We start from the raw sequence: 15384 nt of genomic DNA, 5'->3' as shown, positions 1-15384 counted from the left end.
ATGTCATTGCCGGCGCAGAAATTTTTTTACGTTGTAAAGGTGGAGGAAGTTGATACTGGGAAAGTTGTTCTTGTTGTTTCAGCCTCTCTCTATAAAGTCTTTTTACTTCTTCTTTAATAATTTTGTATTCTTGACCTTTAGCTTGTTTTTTGTTGTAATATACGCGATATATATATTTAATAAGATTATCATCACTTACTTTTTCATGACGGGATTTTAAAATACTAGATTTATTAAATATACTATTTAATATTGCTTCGGGTAATTGTTCTTCTTTAGTATTCCTAATTTCTTCAACAACCCCTTCCTTAAATTTTGCAATTAATTTTATATTTTTTTCTACTAGTTCGGGTTCAGGTGCATGTTCTTTTTGCACGTCGGCGACTTCAGCACGAAGTTTTCCAATACTTTAAAGTATTTCCTCACCAACAGGTGGAGGTTGAGCCGCAGCTATTTCCCTGGCTATGCCAGGTGGAAGATCTCGTAAAATCTTCTTTGTTTGTTTAGTTCTTCTTGCTATTTTTTCGGTTTGTTCTGCTGTTTGTTTTGTTACCGGAAGAAGATCTTATTTGATGACAGCTGTAACTTGTTCAGTAGCTGCAGTGACGGGTTTAAACATTTTTTTAGTTTCTTCTTCGTACTCAACTTGTGCTTCTTGCTGCGCTTGCAGATTTTTTCTAAATGAGTTCTGACAGGAAGAAATATTTTAATTGCTTCTAATCGTTCTCGTGCTATTCTTGCAGTATGAGATTCTGGATATACCATTATTTTTAATATAACAATTTTTTAATTAATAGCAGCAGAGAGGGTCCTGTCTACAATTCTGTTTGGGACAAACAATAATCGTAGACGTGGTATTGACCTCTATGAAGGGTCACTATTTTTTTTGTCTAAAAAACGTACGTGACGCGTTAAGTGGTCTGTTCACCCTCTCTGCTGCTGTAGGAATGGGCGATTATTCTCCATATTTTTGCATTAATTCCTAATATTTTTAGTTTTTTAGTAGTCCACAATGCCACAGTCTATCGAATGCCTTTTCGTTATCCAGAAAAACAGCATATTCATTAGAGTTATGATTATTAAAGTACATCAAACATTCTTGAAGAGTAAATGCAGCGGAGACAGCTCCAGCCTCCTTACGAAATCCAAATTGATAAGGATGTGGAAAGCTTATTTTGTCTAAATATTTTTGAATTCTGGTCATCAGTATTTTTTCAAACAATTTTCCCAAACAAGATGTCAATGTTATACCACGATAAAGTCATTTGCTGATTTTTATTTAGTTTATATTACAAAACAATTTTATACCATGTCCACCTCTGTCCTAAGCAATCGATATAAAGTTCATTATGTGCTAGATAGTACAGGTAATACCTACATGTAGGGGCCCCGAGTGGCCGAGTGATCTGAAGCGCACATCTTTACGGATCGCTACCATCTCACCTCTGTCTGTATGGATTCGAGTCTCGGGCTCCGCCAATCTGGGTATGTGAGAAAGCGTTCCGGTAGTTTCCCGTGGGTCGGTGGTTCTTTACGGGGTTTCCCGGGTTCTTCCTCCACCACTAATACTGGCCGCCATGTATAACCTATCTTGTGTTCAAAAATGGCGTTAACAAATAACAACAACAACAACCTACTTGCATTGCACCTCTGCAATTTGAAGAATTGGTGATCGCTCGTCTAAGGTCGATTGTTTCGTTCACTAGAAGGGCAACGCAGGACCTTATACAATCCATTAAGATTACCTTTAAACAACAACCATATAATGAGTCACATGCATCCAGACTCTCGCGTGACTGTTTGAGATTTACCCATACTATGCACCCTCGTATTGTGAAGTTCTCACGGAGCCATGCGAAAGTCTGGTTGAACGAGATTACCAGGTCATAACTCTTTTTACCTGCGGTCACGAAGGTACCGCATAATGTTGTTCTTTCTCTTTGTTGATGCTGGAACTAGAATTTTTATAAGACACGCGGGTGGGGTCTATTTGAGGGTGGCAAATTGCAAGCGTGTGGATTCGATTCCGTTACTTCAGATTTTATACATGAACTAGTAAAACTATTAGCTTACTGGCATTCACAATTCTTTTATTAAAATGTTGGGACTGTAAATGTGGCTGTATGTACTGTACAGACCGTATGCGAATTTCATCCCTTTTTATCGCTGGGATAATCTCTGGGGATTTTCCAGTTTCTTCCATGAGTAGGGCCATCTCATGCCAGCACCCACACCATCGATAGTACAATAAAACATGTCCAAAAGATTGCAAAATCGGTGTCCTTGTTACTGTGATTAATTTGTACGAGTGAACTATATAGGTTTAAAGCGTTGTTATGAGAATGTATCATTCTTGTGACGGTGTCCATTAATGCAGGTTTGCACGTAATGTAGACCGCGTGAACCTGTGCAATCAACCTAAAGTAAGATTTAAAGTTGTGTTCATTACATGACAGGAAAAGCAATCCAGATGGCGTGCCCAGCTATGTTGTGGATAGCGCTTTTGGAGGATTTCGTTTTTGACACTCCCAACCCTCTACAGTTGGAACTGGCGGTCGACAAAGCTTTTGATGAACTTAAGAACATGGGAATGAAGTCAACCAATTACTTTTTGGCAGGTCACAGTCTTGGAGGTAAAGCATATTCTTTAGTATGTCGTTTTTGTTTTTAGCAAGAAAACATACGAAACCATCTTTCATGAATTAAATGAGAACGCTCAGTTGATTTCGTACTAGGCATACACTGTAAAAATAACTCCATGATAACTATATTGATAGTGTTCCAAGCAAATGTATCCCTTCTATGTCACTAGCAGATTATATGAATATACGGAAAACGAAGTTTTCAGCTGAATTTTGGGATGAAAATTCAAGTTTTATTAGTTGTAGACTGAATTTCTGTTGTTATTGCCCAAGAAAACTCTCTGTATCCGTGATAGTTAAAATATAAATCTCCTATAAAAAAAAATTCTTTATGGACATAATCACTAGTTTGATTATCCGCAAAAGAAAAGTGATCCTGGTTTTTCTGGGCTGACACGTTATTTTTAAAATGCAGTCAGATTTAATGTCGATAAATGTAACGTAAGGACCGTTATTGGTTTGACAAATTTTGAATTATTATTTCTTTGCAAGGTGTATTTGTTGGAATGTACGGCATATCCCACCCGACACAGCTGAAAGGCGTTCTTCTTTACGCCTCGTACTTGACACGTGAACACGCGCTGCACGCGTATCCCGTACCTGTCATGACATTATCAGGAGATCTGGATGGCCTCACAAGGATAACAAGGATTGCGGATACCTTCGAGTCAGTAACTTATATAATCTCTTATAAAGGAATAGTTAATTTACCTAGGTGTGTGCGCTTCCCGACCATTCCATATTTTGTGTACGTAAATATCTTTTTGATACGTGTTATTAAATCTGCGTTTATTTTTTTAATCTTATATTAAGACACTCCTATTACTATAATCAGGGGCGTCAGCAGAATTATTTTCTGAAGGGGGTGGGGTGGCAAACATGTAGTGGTATGCTGTTAAGTTTTGCGGATGTAGGTCAGAATATATTTAGAGGTGAAATACGGAGTGGGAGCAAGTGCCCCCCCCCCCTTAGCCATTATGTGCGGCAAACCATGACTATAATCCAATTGCCCGTTTGAGTGAAGATACAGTCACTCATTTTTATGATTGTGATTTAACGTGACCTATTCGGCTTTGTTTGCTCGCTGATCCTAATCGTTTATTTTTTTTATAAATAGAAACTTTGATCGTTTTCGAAGAACAGTCCTGAATAAGAAAAACCTTGCAATACAAAACAGCTCGGGGCCCCGAGTGGCCGAGTGGTCTAAAGCGCTCACCGTTACGATCATTGCCATCTCACCTGTCTGGGTTCGAGTCTCGGGTTCGGCCAATGTGGGTATGTGAGAAAGCATGCCAGTAGCTTCTCGTGGGTCGGTGGTTCTTTCCGGGGTTTTGCCGGGTTGTTCCTCCGCCATTTATACTAGCCGCCACGTATAGCCTATATTGTGCTGAAAATGGCGTTAAATTCTACAACAACAACAAAACAGCTCAGATTGGGAACGTACGAAAGCAACATTTGAACTGACGAGACTACAATTTTTGTCATATGTGGAAACGTGTCTTTTATGTATAAGTTAGATAAGTTAAGTAATAAAGTTATAAGCATGTGTCATTTATTTGCAACATCTTATGTCCTTTTAGGTATGCTTCAGTGGGATTTAAAACTTGATTAACTTAGAACTATCACTGATTTATAGGGGTGAAACGATTCATCGATATATCGATGCATCGATACTGTTGCTGGAAAGATAGACATATCGATACAAAAGATGTAGAATCGATACAAAACGATACTTACGTATATACGTTTATTAGTCTTCAGCAGTTATGAATAATTATTATTACCTCGTCTTCTTATTAATTAAATATATAATTCATCATAAAACAGCATTTGTAGACCTAGGCACTCATTTGTGTTAGTAAAAATGAAAACAACTATTGAGAAAACTCGCGAGCCTTCTGCAAATTCAAACAAATTGGCATGGTACGTAATCTGCACCCACCTCCTTTTCCATGCTAATTATATTAACCAAGTAGCATGTTCAACAAAAAGGATATATTCCAAATGTGTTCCACATGTATAATGAAGTACTATACTCATCATTTAATAACCAATTTTACGCGAACTTTCTACATTGAATTTGATTTTGAAAGCAACACAACCGATGTGTCACACTGAAATATGGTGCATTGATCTCTTATTAGTGGTTACTGCTTGTTCTGGTCTAGGCTGAATAATAACTACCAATCAGCAATCAGTGCAGCTTATTCCCTGCGTGACAGACGGAAAGTACTAGGAAAGCAGCAAAGAAACTTCGTTCTAAAGTCACTGATATATAAAGTACTTAGGGTGTACGACTGCGTGGATCGTGCAAATATGTACGGATTCGCACACTTGGAGAACTGTGATGCGCGATCACTCTCGCAAATTAGTTAAAAGTCTCGCATATGAAAATGTGCTCGACGAATTATACCGTTTTTATTTAACCATCCTTGTCGCGACATCTGTTTTTGGGGTAGGCAACTGTTTACACATCAGTTCTTCAAGCATGACAAAAATGGTTTGTAAACTAAATTTGATTGGCACATTGTGACCTGGAATAAACATTATGGCGTAGGTTTAACCATCAATGAAGAAAGTTTTACAAATGCGTGTATAAAGTACGGACCACCTTGAAAACCACAAATCTCTGATTCCCGGCGTGGTTCATTACGTTTTTGTTCGCAAAATACTGGTTGGTGATAGTGATGATGACAATAATTTTTAAAGTTATGAAGTATATTGGATTATTGGAGCTGGGAAATTGTTAATGATATACCAATGAGTGATTTTGAGCCCGAAAATGGTGTTAAATACGAGTCAGATGCACGTATTGCATATACCAAAATAGAGGGCATGGCAGTCAGTCTCTCTTTCAGTAGAATTTCGAAATTAAATGTAGAAAGGGCAGAATACTGAGCATATTTAAACTGCATACAATTTAAGAGTAGAATGCAATTTTCATTTTTTTAAAATCATTTTAGCTCTGTGAATCATATGCTACAAAACCACATACCCATATCAAAGTTAAGATAAACTGAATAAATAAAGATGAAAAAATGAAATTAAGACGTAAAGATATTTATTTTGAATCCTCTATCTGCACAAGCAGACTATGGCATTTATGGACTAAAAATTCTAATACAGCATTCTGGAACAAATAAAATTTCTGGCATGGTAGTCAGTAAAGTACTGGTTGAAGAAGTAAATTTGCATTTGTGAAAAATCCTGTTTTGGAGCAGATGTATCCAAAAGATAATATCTGTGAGCTCTAAAAAGTTCTAAATAACAGCCACAAAGATCAGTTTCCCAACATCTTCAAGCTGACAAAGCTAGCTATGCTTATGCCATTTCAGAAGGAAGCACAGACAAATATTCATACACAGATAAGGAACAGAGTATGCTCAGAAAGAATTAACACACTAATACTTATACAACTAGAGGTGACAGCTTTTAAAGATTCTGATTTCAATAGAGCTCTAAAATATGGAGTATTTAAATGTTTGGCAAATATTAAGCCATGAGTGTTTCATCCTCCTACTCCTTCTTTTCTACTCTTCCCTGGGGCCCCGAGTGGCCGAGTGGTCTAAAGCGCTCTTCGTTACGGATCACTGCCATCTCACCTCTGTCTGCGGCGGTTCGAGTCTAGGATTCAGCCAATGTGGGTATGTGAGAAAGCTTGCCAGTAGCTTCTCGTGGGTCGGTGGTTCTTTCCGGTGTTTTCCCGGGTTCTTACTCCACCATTAATACTGGCCGCCATGTATAGCCTATCGTGTGCTGAAAAATGGCGTTAAACCCCACAACAACAACAACAACTGCTCTTCCCTTCTTTCCGTGACAACGGGTGAGGTCCCCTTAAGCTAAAATCCTGGCAGCATCTCTCCTTAAATTGTACATGGGGAACAAATTTGGAACTTCTCATTTTATGCAGAAATATTTAACCAGTGAATGAAGGTGCTTATGGAATAAATACAGTTACCACAATATCAGCAAAGATGTTAAACAGTTCAAGTTGATTACCTTGTGTAAATGTTTTATAAAAAATATAGAATGGGATTGGGTGTCGTCAGTAGTTTCCTTTCTTCACTAATAAATGCAAGTACCTGTGGCCACAGCAGCCTTTTGCAAATGAAGGAAGTACAATGTGATAGATTTTGTTGGTATTCATCCTCATTCCCATGCCTAAACTTGTTCTAGAAGAGATTTTCTTTGCACGAGGAATTTGCTTTATTTCTTCTGTTTTGAAGATAACAACGTAATGTCTTCCAAGTTTAAGTTAGACATGAAACTGGAAATAAGATGTTTTCAAAGCATTCATGCAAGTGCAAAACAAAGGGCCTGGTGGCTAAAGTGAGTTAAATAGAGCCACAATCCAACAGCCTAAAACACTGAATAAAACTCACTGACAGCCAACATGTCGTCTGTTTGAAAGTATTTTTGTTATTTTGTCATTGATGAGAATTGCATATAAATATATGATAACTACATCTCTCTCTGTAATAGGCATACTGGAAATACAACCAGTAAGTCAACACACATAAAGGGGCACCACCTACCTTTCAATGATAGAAATACCATCAAGAGTATTGATGTGTATCGTATTGTAGGCTGTGTATTGTGAATCGTATCGATACGCGGCACACGTGTATCGTTTCACCCCTACTGTTTTAGTCAGAAATTTTAAGTTTTCATTCATAAGTAACAACTTTCATTGCCTTTATTTTTCTAGGGAGCTTGAGAATGACGTCAAGAATGACGCCAATGCTACATTTCGAACACCAGTTATCGTGATGCCTGGAGTTAATCATGGTCAGTTTGGCTCTGGAACCATGCCGCCAAATGTCGCAAAGCATGACCTGAAACCGGATGTGACGGAAGACAATGCGCATGAGCAAATATCCAATCATACAAGCGATTTTATTCTTGCTACCTTGCCAGATCCAAACCCATATGCCAAACAAGCAATGGTGTCTCTGTCTGTGTCTTATCAGAACACGTTGACTATAATACAGGTTTCATTTTTTGTTTACAAAATTGAACACAATTTCATGCAAGGGAATTGCTGAAGCCATCACACATAACTTGGTTGATTCATATCTTGATTAGGAAGAGGTTTTTTTGTGTGTTTGAGACTATGTTATGTGAATGTAGAGCTCCTCGGTTTATATGTATCTTTGATTAACGATTCGCTAAAACTGTTTCCAGATGGCGCTTTAGCTTCTCGTAAGACCATTGCCACCAAAAGGCGTTTCGTCAAGAATCATTCAGATTATTGTTTTCACACTTGTCTAATTTTCCTAGTAATGCCAAAAAGGTAAAGGAAAATATCGACATCTGAAGGTTAAAAAATAGATAATCTTTTCTCGTCCAAGTTTAACGCAAAAATGACTTCATGACAACAAAATCCAGCTGACCCCTGGCCAAACGGTATGTATATTCAGTAACGTAAGCAGTTGGCGATCAAAGGTGCTAGACGCTTTTGCAAACATATAACATAATGTGGATGCTTGAACTGTCATGTTCTAGGTATATAATCATTTGTCCCAAACAGCTTGCCAATTCGTGCCAAACAAATCTGGACATTGTCTAAATATTAATAGAATCGAAATGGTTAGTCATGGTGATCGACATGATTGAAAAATTAGTGCAATAGTGCATACTTACCACCATGGACGCAGCTTAATCTTCCTAAAAGCTTTAATTTAACAGATTTGAATTAGGTTCCAGAGAACGAAACATGGAAAAATATTTTAACATATTTCCTGTGGAAGTTAGTGCTATGTGAATTCGCCAAATACGTCAGATATGCAAAGATATGTCGGAAGTAGATGCTAGAGAGTTGACAAGCTTGTTCACGGACGAAATGACTGTCGGACTATTTCTGCTTATCCTTGCCTCAGGCGGCATATCAGATAATTATTTACATACACACTATGCATATCATATACATTGTTTTCCACACAGCCTCTACTTGACATAAAAGGATTAGATGACAACAGTAATCGCACCTCGGTATGGACGTCAATCACTCAGAAAATAATTGCGGGCAACAATCTGGACAAATATGTAAAGGTGAGGAGGATTAAATAGAAAATTGTGATTTATATTGCTTTTAAATTTGTTATGATGATCAACAACAACAAATAATACTACTATTACTACTACTAATAATAATGCTATTACTATTACTATTATTGTTGTTGTTGTTGTTAGTAGTAGTAGTAGCAGCACTAACAGTGTTGTTGTATGCTACTGTACTGTTCTTATTAACTAATTGTTTAGATTTTCTGACACAGACTTTTTGAGAAGAAGACAATGAATTAAATTCTACTATAGATACATTTGTTTTTCGGCCATAATAAATAAATAAATAAATGCATACATACATATATAAATACATACATACATACATACAAGCTTCCTACGGTATTACTTCTAATACTGGAGAAAGGTGGACATTTAAAATTCAAATAGCTCTGAGCACCCAGCCAGCAATGCCCACGGTCTAGGTATATGAATAACTCAAGGAGAAAAGTATAACAATTTAATAAATATAACAAATGTATTCAATAATTTCATTGACAAATTTTTCCATAGCAATTTCTTTCGAACTAAAACAATCAATCACCTATTATCAGTTGCCAATTATTATTATTTCATCACATGAACGTAAAGGTCTTAAGTGATACTGTTTCCTTTCAGTGTTGTCTCTGTTACTCATCTCTCAGTCACTGTCTTCCTCTTGTTTACCTCCGGTCTCTTGACAACATGCTCTCCTGGCACTTCCGGATCCGTTCCTCAGACACTTCTGGTGCTTACTATCATTTGCTCCTTTCGACACTGCACTTACACAAAAACTGCTGACGTCACTACGAGCGCCTACCACGTGTTCTTCACGTCTCCTTTCTCGTCTCCGATCCTTGGGTGTCGAACCTCTAACTCCCGGAAATATTCCTCACGATACCTTTGTTCGTTAATCCAAACCTAAAATTCTAGTTAGAATTCTCTTCCCTCCTTTAATAAGTGTGAAAGTTTATGCCATCCGGAGTACAGTCTAATGGCTCTTAAATTCCTTATGAACCGTATCCGATTGAAAAATGGATTTAGTTCGAACATAAGCGGCTTGCTTGTTTAAAATCCGCCTTAGACTTGAATCTCAGTTTCTAATTGTATACGGTCTGGTCTTTTTGAAAACTGCCTTGGTTCATTTAAGACTTACTTGTGACCCTCTGGTTCTCATTTTCCCTAAGCCTGAAATTGTTTTCATATCGGTCGTGACGTCACTGACGGATTGCAAATCAAAGATCATAGACTCCGCTCTGTCGTCCCTGGTTACAGAATTCCCTTTGAACTTACGCCGACAGGCTAAACAACAGACAGGAAGTTTATTTATGCTAAGAATCGGGTCTATAGTGGAATCTTACATAATACGTATTGACATTATCCAAGCTACGCGCAGGTGTTATTAACTACGATCTAAAAAAGAGACTTAAACGAAATAACTAAAAGCAATGGCCTAAGTGGTTAGATGGTCAGCCTCGGATGCGAAAGGTCTTGGGTTCGAACCCCGGCCTAGTCATCCTAAAGACTTTCAAAAATGGTACTTGAAGCCTGGCTTGGTGCTTTGCATTAAGAGGTTAATATTAGGACTGGTTGGCCTGGTGTCAGGATAATGTGACTGGGTGGGACATAATGCTCCATGTCTGCGGCATGATGCCCAAGTGCTAGTCATCACTATTAACTGCCACACGGCAGGCATTGTAGCATTATGACTCAAATTGTTGAAACTAAATTAAAAATCTAAATCAACCACTGTTTACAGCTTACTATCCAAACAGGAAAGCTCGGTATTACAAAAGTGGTTTTACAACGAAGCTCGGTATTACAAAAGTGGTTTTGCTGATTATCAATTACACTGGTCGATATATATATATATATATATATATATATATATATATATATATATATATATATATATATATATATATATATATATATATATATTGTTCTCGCCGTTGTAGGCGTATGATACAGAGGTTTCGGAGGCATACATCGGAGAAAAGAATCCAGAAGAATATTTGACAGAAGAGGGAATAACCGTTCTTACGTATTCCTGTCTCCGTCAGCCCATCAACCCCGAAGATGTGTCAGAGGTCCCACAGACCCCAGAAGAAATTATGGCGAAAATGAAGAGCTCTCAAGCTATTGCTGACCTTCTAGGCAATGTTACAGCCTCCGGGAACCTCACATGTAAAGATGTCAACCAGGTAATTTCAAAGTTAAATTTGATTGGGAATTAACATACCGTGTGATCTGGCATGTGCATAGATTTATCCTTCTTTCGTATTAAGAAGCAGTGCAGATTTAGTATTGTAACGCGTGAAGTAATTCGTTAACTTTTCCATACGATCTCATTTTATTTTTATATAAACAACTTCCTTCTGGTAGAACCCGAATATGTGCTATCATATCTGTATAGACCTATAACTGATTAATTCTAATATTACTTGCACCTGAGTGTTCCAAGAAGTCTTAGCAATTTTAATTTACATTAGCAAAGTAGATAGCTGTTCGGGTTCAGTTGCCTCGATACTATACATTTCATGTGTTTATGTGCTATACAATATCCGTTAGTCGACTAATTAGTCCATCAATGAGTCAGTAAATTAATACTTTTCGTTGACTTCCTTCACCCAGAAGGTACCACCCTATGACATCTCCTGATTGGTGATTGCACCATATAGAACTAAACTAGAAACTAATGTACAATCGAACTCGTTGCAGGTCGCATTCGCGTATGTTTTAGCAAATGCATCCACAGCAGCAAAGAACAGGTTTAAAGAAAGAGGTCTACCAATTATGTTCTACCCGGATAATCCAATAAAATTTGAAGAGGACTGGATAAGAAGCAAACTTAAGCTTGATTACAATGAAATGGGCTTAGATGTTACGTCATATTCGCACGTCACCAACGTTAAAAACCAGGACGATGGCTCGTCGGGCATGCATTTCTGTAAGCTGTTGTCACCATACCGAGCTATGGAGTGGATCTACATCGACTCTCTGAAGACAAACGGAACAATAAATACAACACAGACATAACACATCCCTTAAAAATAACAATAGAAAGCCAAACAGGAAGCCTAGCTGAAACGTTATGTTACTGCATCGGCTTCGTGTATAATTTTATCATTACGTCATTGACTTCAACCAACCAGAGACTGCAATTTAAAGACAGCTGTAGAATGTACAAGTGATCAGTTCATAGTTCGTGATTATTATGACCTAAGTGATAAATGTAATGATTCTATGTTTCCATATTTTGTGTTGGAATGAAAATGTTTCATAGAAGACAGCCTTACATAATTTAAGTTTTTGTTCTTAAATCAGTAATTAAAGAATTTTGAAATTTAAGTGAGGTACATAGGATAAGAACCAAAGTAGTGATCATAAATGGGGCTTTCATAGCAAAACCATATTTTTGCACTTAGACGACATCATGATTTTATCCCATCCATGATCACCCCCCCCCCCAAGTTAGTCTAAACAAAATACGAAAACAACTTTGTTGAGGTAACAGCGTCGATTTCATTATCGATCACCTAAGTCGAGGACCTATCACAAAATTTATCATAGTCGTCAAATAAAAATATAGCTGGCTCAAAAACAATCCCCTTTATGCTCACTACTGCGATTTTTATTTTATATTTCACACAAAATTTTACTATCACTACTTTTTACTGTAATAACCAATCTAAAAAATCCACCTTGCTAAAATCAACACTATCAGACATTTTATATCCTATCGCGAATGTGTTAATAACATCAGAACAATATCGCTTATCATCAAAATTACACAGACCAGATTTTATGATAACATTAGTCTCAATTTTATGAACATTAGATTTCATTGTCATCATCTCAACATAACCAGAAAATCCGTCTAGCACAGCCATATAATTATCGAATCCTATTACCTTACCGACTACATTTCTTTTGATTCCTTTGGCTCATTTTTTAACTTTAGTATCAGCTAGTTTTAAGCAATACATTTTACCCCGTAAACCGATAAACTCAACGACAGAAATAAAATTTGTTTCATCCTTAAACTTTCCTATAACGTTTTTGATATTGTCGCAGTGAAATCTGAAAAACTCGGACATGGCATACTCGTACAGTTTGTTGCTAGAGATAGGTTCAAAAACTTGATGGCGCTGTATTATCATAGTCGTGTAAATACATATTATTGGTCTTGACATATTTTTATGACGTTTATTCCGTCTCTGATTCCACGCTCGATCTGGGTCTGTTAACAACTCCAGTTTTATTTCGCTTTGTTTCAGTGATGCATCCCAGCTTATTTCCGGTGCAAAGTAGTACCAAGCTGGGTCGAGTCCGTAAATATCTGCGCTGACATTTCTGAAATTTTCAAATATATCTGCGAGCAATGAAACATCTGTGATAAGATACAAATCATGATAATCCCCGAAGTTTTTGCCGTCGAACGAGTCCCATATCGATTTAGCATCAGCATAATCATCATCGCTGACACTCAAGATTAACCGAGAATAAAACTTATCCTTGTCAGGTAAACTTGTTTCATAAAACGTGTTCCAATTATCAAGATACTCGCAAGGAAAACTTCCTTTTCGTGTTAATACGCTTGACTTGTCACCAAAATGCTCAGTTAGATTATCAAACTTACCGCAGTCTTTTACAAGCTCGTCAAATGATGCAGCCATAAACTGCAAACTATCAATAAATCTTATCTTATCTAGTAAAGAACATTTATGGTAATTCAGATTGTGTTGATTTGATGCGCACATCTATACTATATAAGACAACGAGGGCGCCATATTAGTGCTCTTCAGTAACATATAGCGTTGTATGAGTCGTGACGTGAAATCGTGATTTATTTATAATATGTTCAATGACTAACGGAGTGAAAATCATTTATTTTTATGCCATACCGAGAGCAATTTGAGGATTATGTAAAATTAGTCATGAACTTAAATGTTTAAATAATTATATCATATTTGTAAATCTTTCAATGACTTCAGTGATTATCTATTTTCACGGGAATACATTGGATTTAGAACTACGATTCTTCAGTTGTGCTAGCACATTAGCACATAAGCACGTTATGAACTTCATACGGAATAATTTTTGACAGTTGAATTGAAGCCCCTGACAAAACAAGATTAATGGGGGATCGTCTGAGATTTGTATTACATTTGAACATTCTCAGGAGTCTAATTTACTTAAATGCTTTCGAAGTCTTAATATTTTGATATTTAAGAAGATGGGGATTTTATTGTTTGGGGTTTTTTAAGTTTGAATTTCATTGTTTGAACTTTGAGTAGATTCTGTTATCTTAACTGATCCTAGTGGATACTTCTTTAATTAAACCCAGAACACTTTCATCAAAAACATTCTGCTTCATCAAATGGTTTAATAAGATATTCTTGATCTTATATTTCATCACGGAAGCATTTGCCTCAACAAGATCATAATGATTAGCAAGCTGAAGTACCTGGTCCATTTTTAAGGATTCTAATTTCTCCATGATAGAATTGGCAATGTTGTTCTCTACTTTGGATGTCATGGTGAAAGCTATGAAATGAAAATACCAGAGAGATACTAATATTTTAAACTTCAAAACAAAAAAAATAATCATATGAAATATCAAAATCTGTGTATTATTAAAACTCATGTTCAAATAAATTCAAATCATGACATTTTGAAACGAGATTCCAATTCCAACTCGAGTTCCAATTAATCACGCTACGTCTAGAGGCTTAAACATACGCAACAAGACAAGGTATACACAAAAAGAATACAAATTTCAAAAATATAAATTTATTGAAACAAAATACAAAATAAAAAAATGTGAAAGAAATAAGAATAATTTACAGCGCTTAAACTCTTAGAATATCATCATCCTAAATTGTACTATCAATTTCTCACTAATCCGGAAACTGCTAAAAGTATTCCGAATGATTACATAATCAATATGTACTGACTGTTAGAAGCAAAGATCTTCTACTGTACTAAATCCAACGAACAAATATTACAAATAAATCACTATTTCTTCTCAACGACTCTTACAATACTGGCACAGACTGAAGCATATAATAAGTGGTGCGTGTATTTTCATCATACAGTCTATATATCCTTATCAAATCAACATAATCTGATTCACAAAAAGATTCTCGAACACTTAAATCATATTGTCTTGAAAAAACAGTCATTTTATGATCTTTCCAAACTATGGAATCAATCAACAATTAGGGCGTGCATGATATCTCTATACATTAAATGCATTCCTAATTTCACGTCATGTTTATGTGACCTCCATTCAAATTAGTGCCTGGCGTATTTGACCTAAGTAGTTGCTGACTTAACCTTAACGATCTCCTTGGTTTATGAATGTGATGCTTACAAGGTAGTGTACATGTACTTTAATAGTGTGCAATCCAGCCACTGAATTAAAGAATTACAAATATAACCGTCATAAATACAAATGACCTAAATAAAAACCATATTATAAATAATTCAATAGATGATGCAGATATCCGAAACAAAAATGAAAAATGTTCCTAAAGGTCGTGCAAGGAAAATTTCAACGGTCTCACCAATCGATAATGAGAATACGTATGCAATTCCTGTGTATTATAAGATAATAGAAGTCCAATTGTTTGAAATCATGACAAAAATCATGTCAGACAGTCAAATGCAAACAAAAAGACAACTGTAGTTACAA

The 15384-nt window shown here is 36.4% G+C and overlaps 1 protein-coding gene across 1 annotated transcript in view; it reads left to right on the top strand.

Annotated features, from left to right (window-relative positions):
* Positions 1 to 12754, top strand: part of LOC149785225 (uncharacterized) — a 32936-nt gene extending 20182 nt beyond the window's left edge. The window contains exons 2-7 of the mRNA XM_089979056.1: positions 2457 to 2633; positions 3135 to 3309; positions 7351 to 7633; positions 8586 to 8693; positions 10643 to 10888; positions 11406 to 12754. Coding sequence (XP_089835182.1) covers positions 2457 to 2633; positions 3135 to 3309; positions 7351 to 7633; positions 8586 to 8693; positions 10643 to 10888; positions 11406 to 11723 — 1307 coding nt within the window. The 3' untranslated portion in view covers positions 11724 to 12754. The remainder of the gene's footprint in view (positions 1 to 2456; positions 2634 to 3134; positions 3310 to 7350; positions 7634 to 8585; positions 8694 to 10642; positions 10889 to 11405) is intronic.
* Positions 12755 to 15384: the final 2630 nt, after the last annotated feature.

Source organism: Sinohyriopsis cumingii, chromosome 13 (assembly GCF_028554795.1).
Source record: "Sinohyriopsis cumingii isolate HCF-2022 chromosome 13, ASM2855479v2, whole genome shotgun sequence".
NCBI lineage: Eukaryota > Metazoa > Mollusca > Bivalvia > Unionida > Unionidae > Sinohyriopsis > Sinohyriopsis cumingii.
The sequence above is the reverse complement of the archived record's forward strand: the minus strand, read 5'-3'. Positions and strand labels throughout refer to the sequence as shown.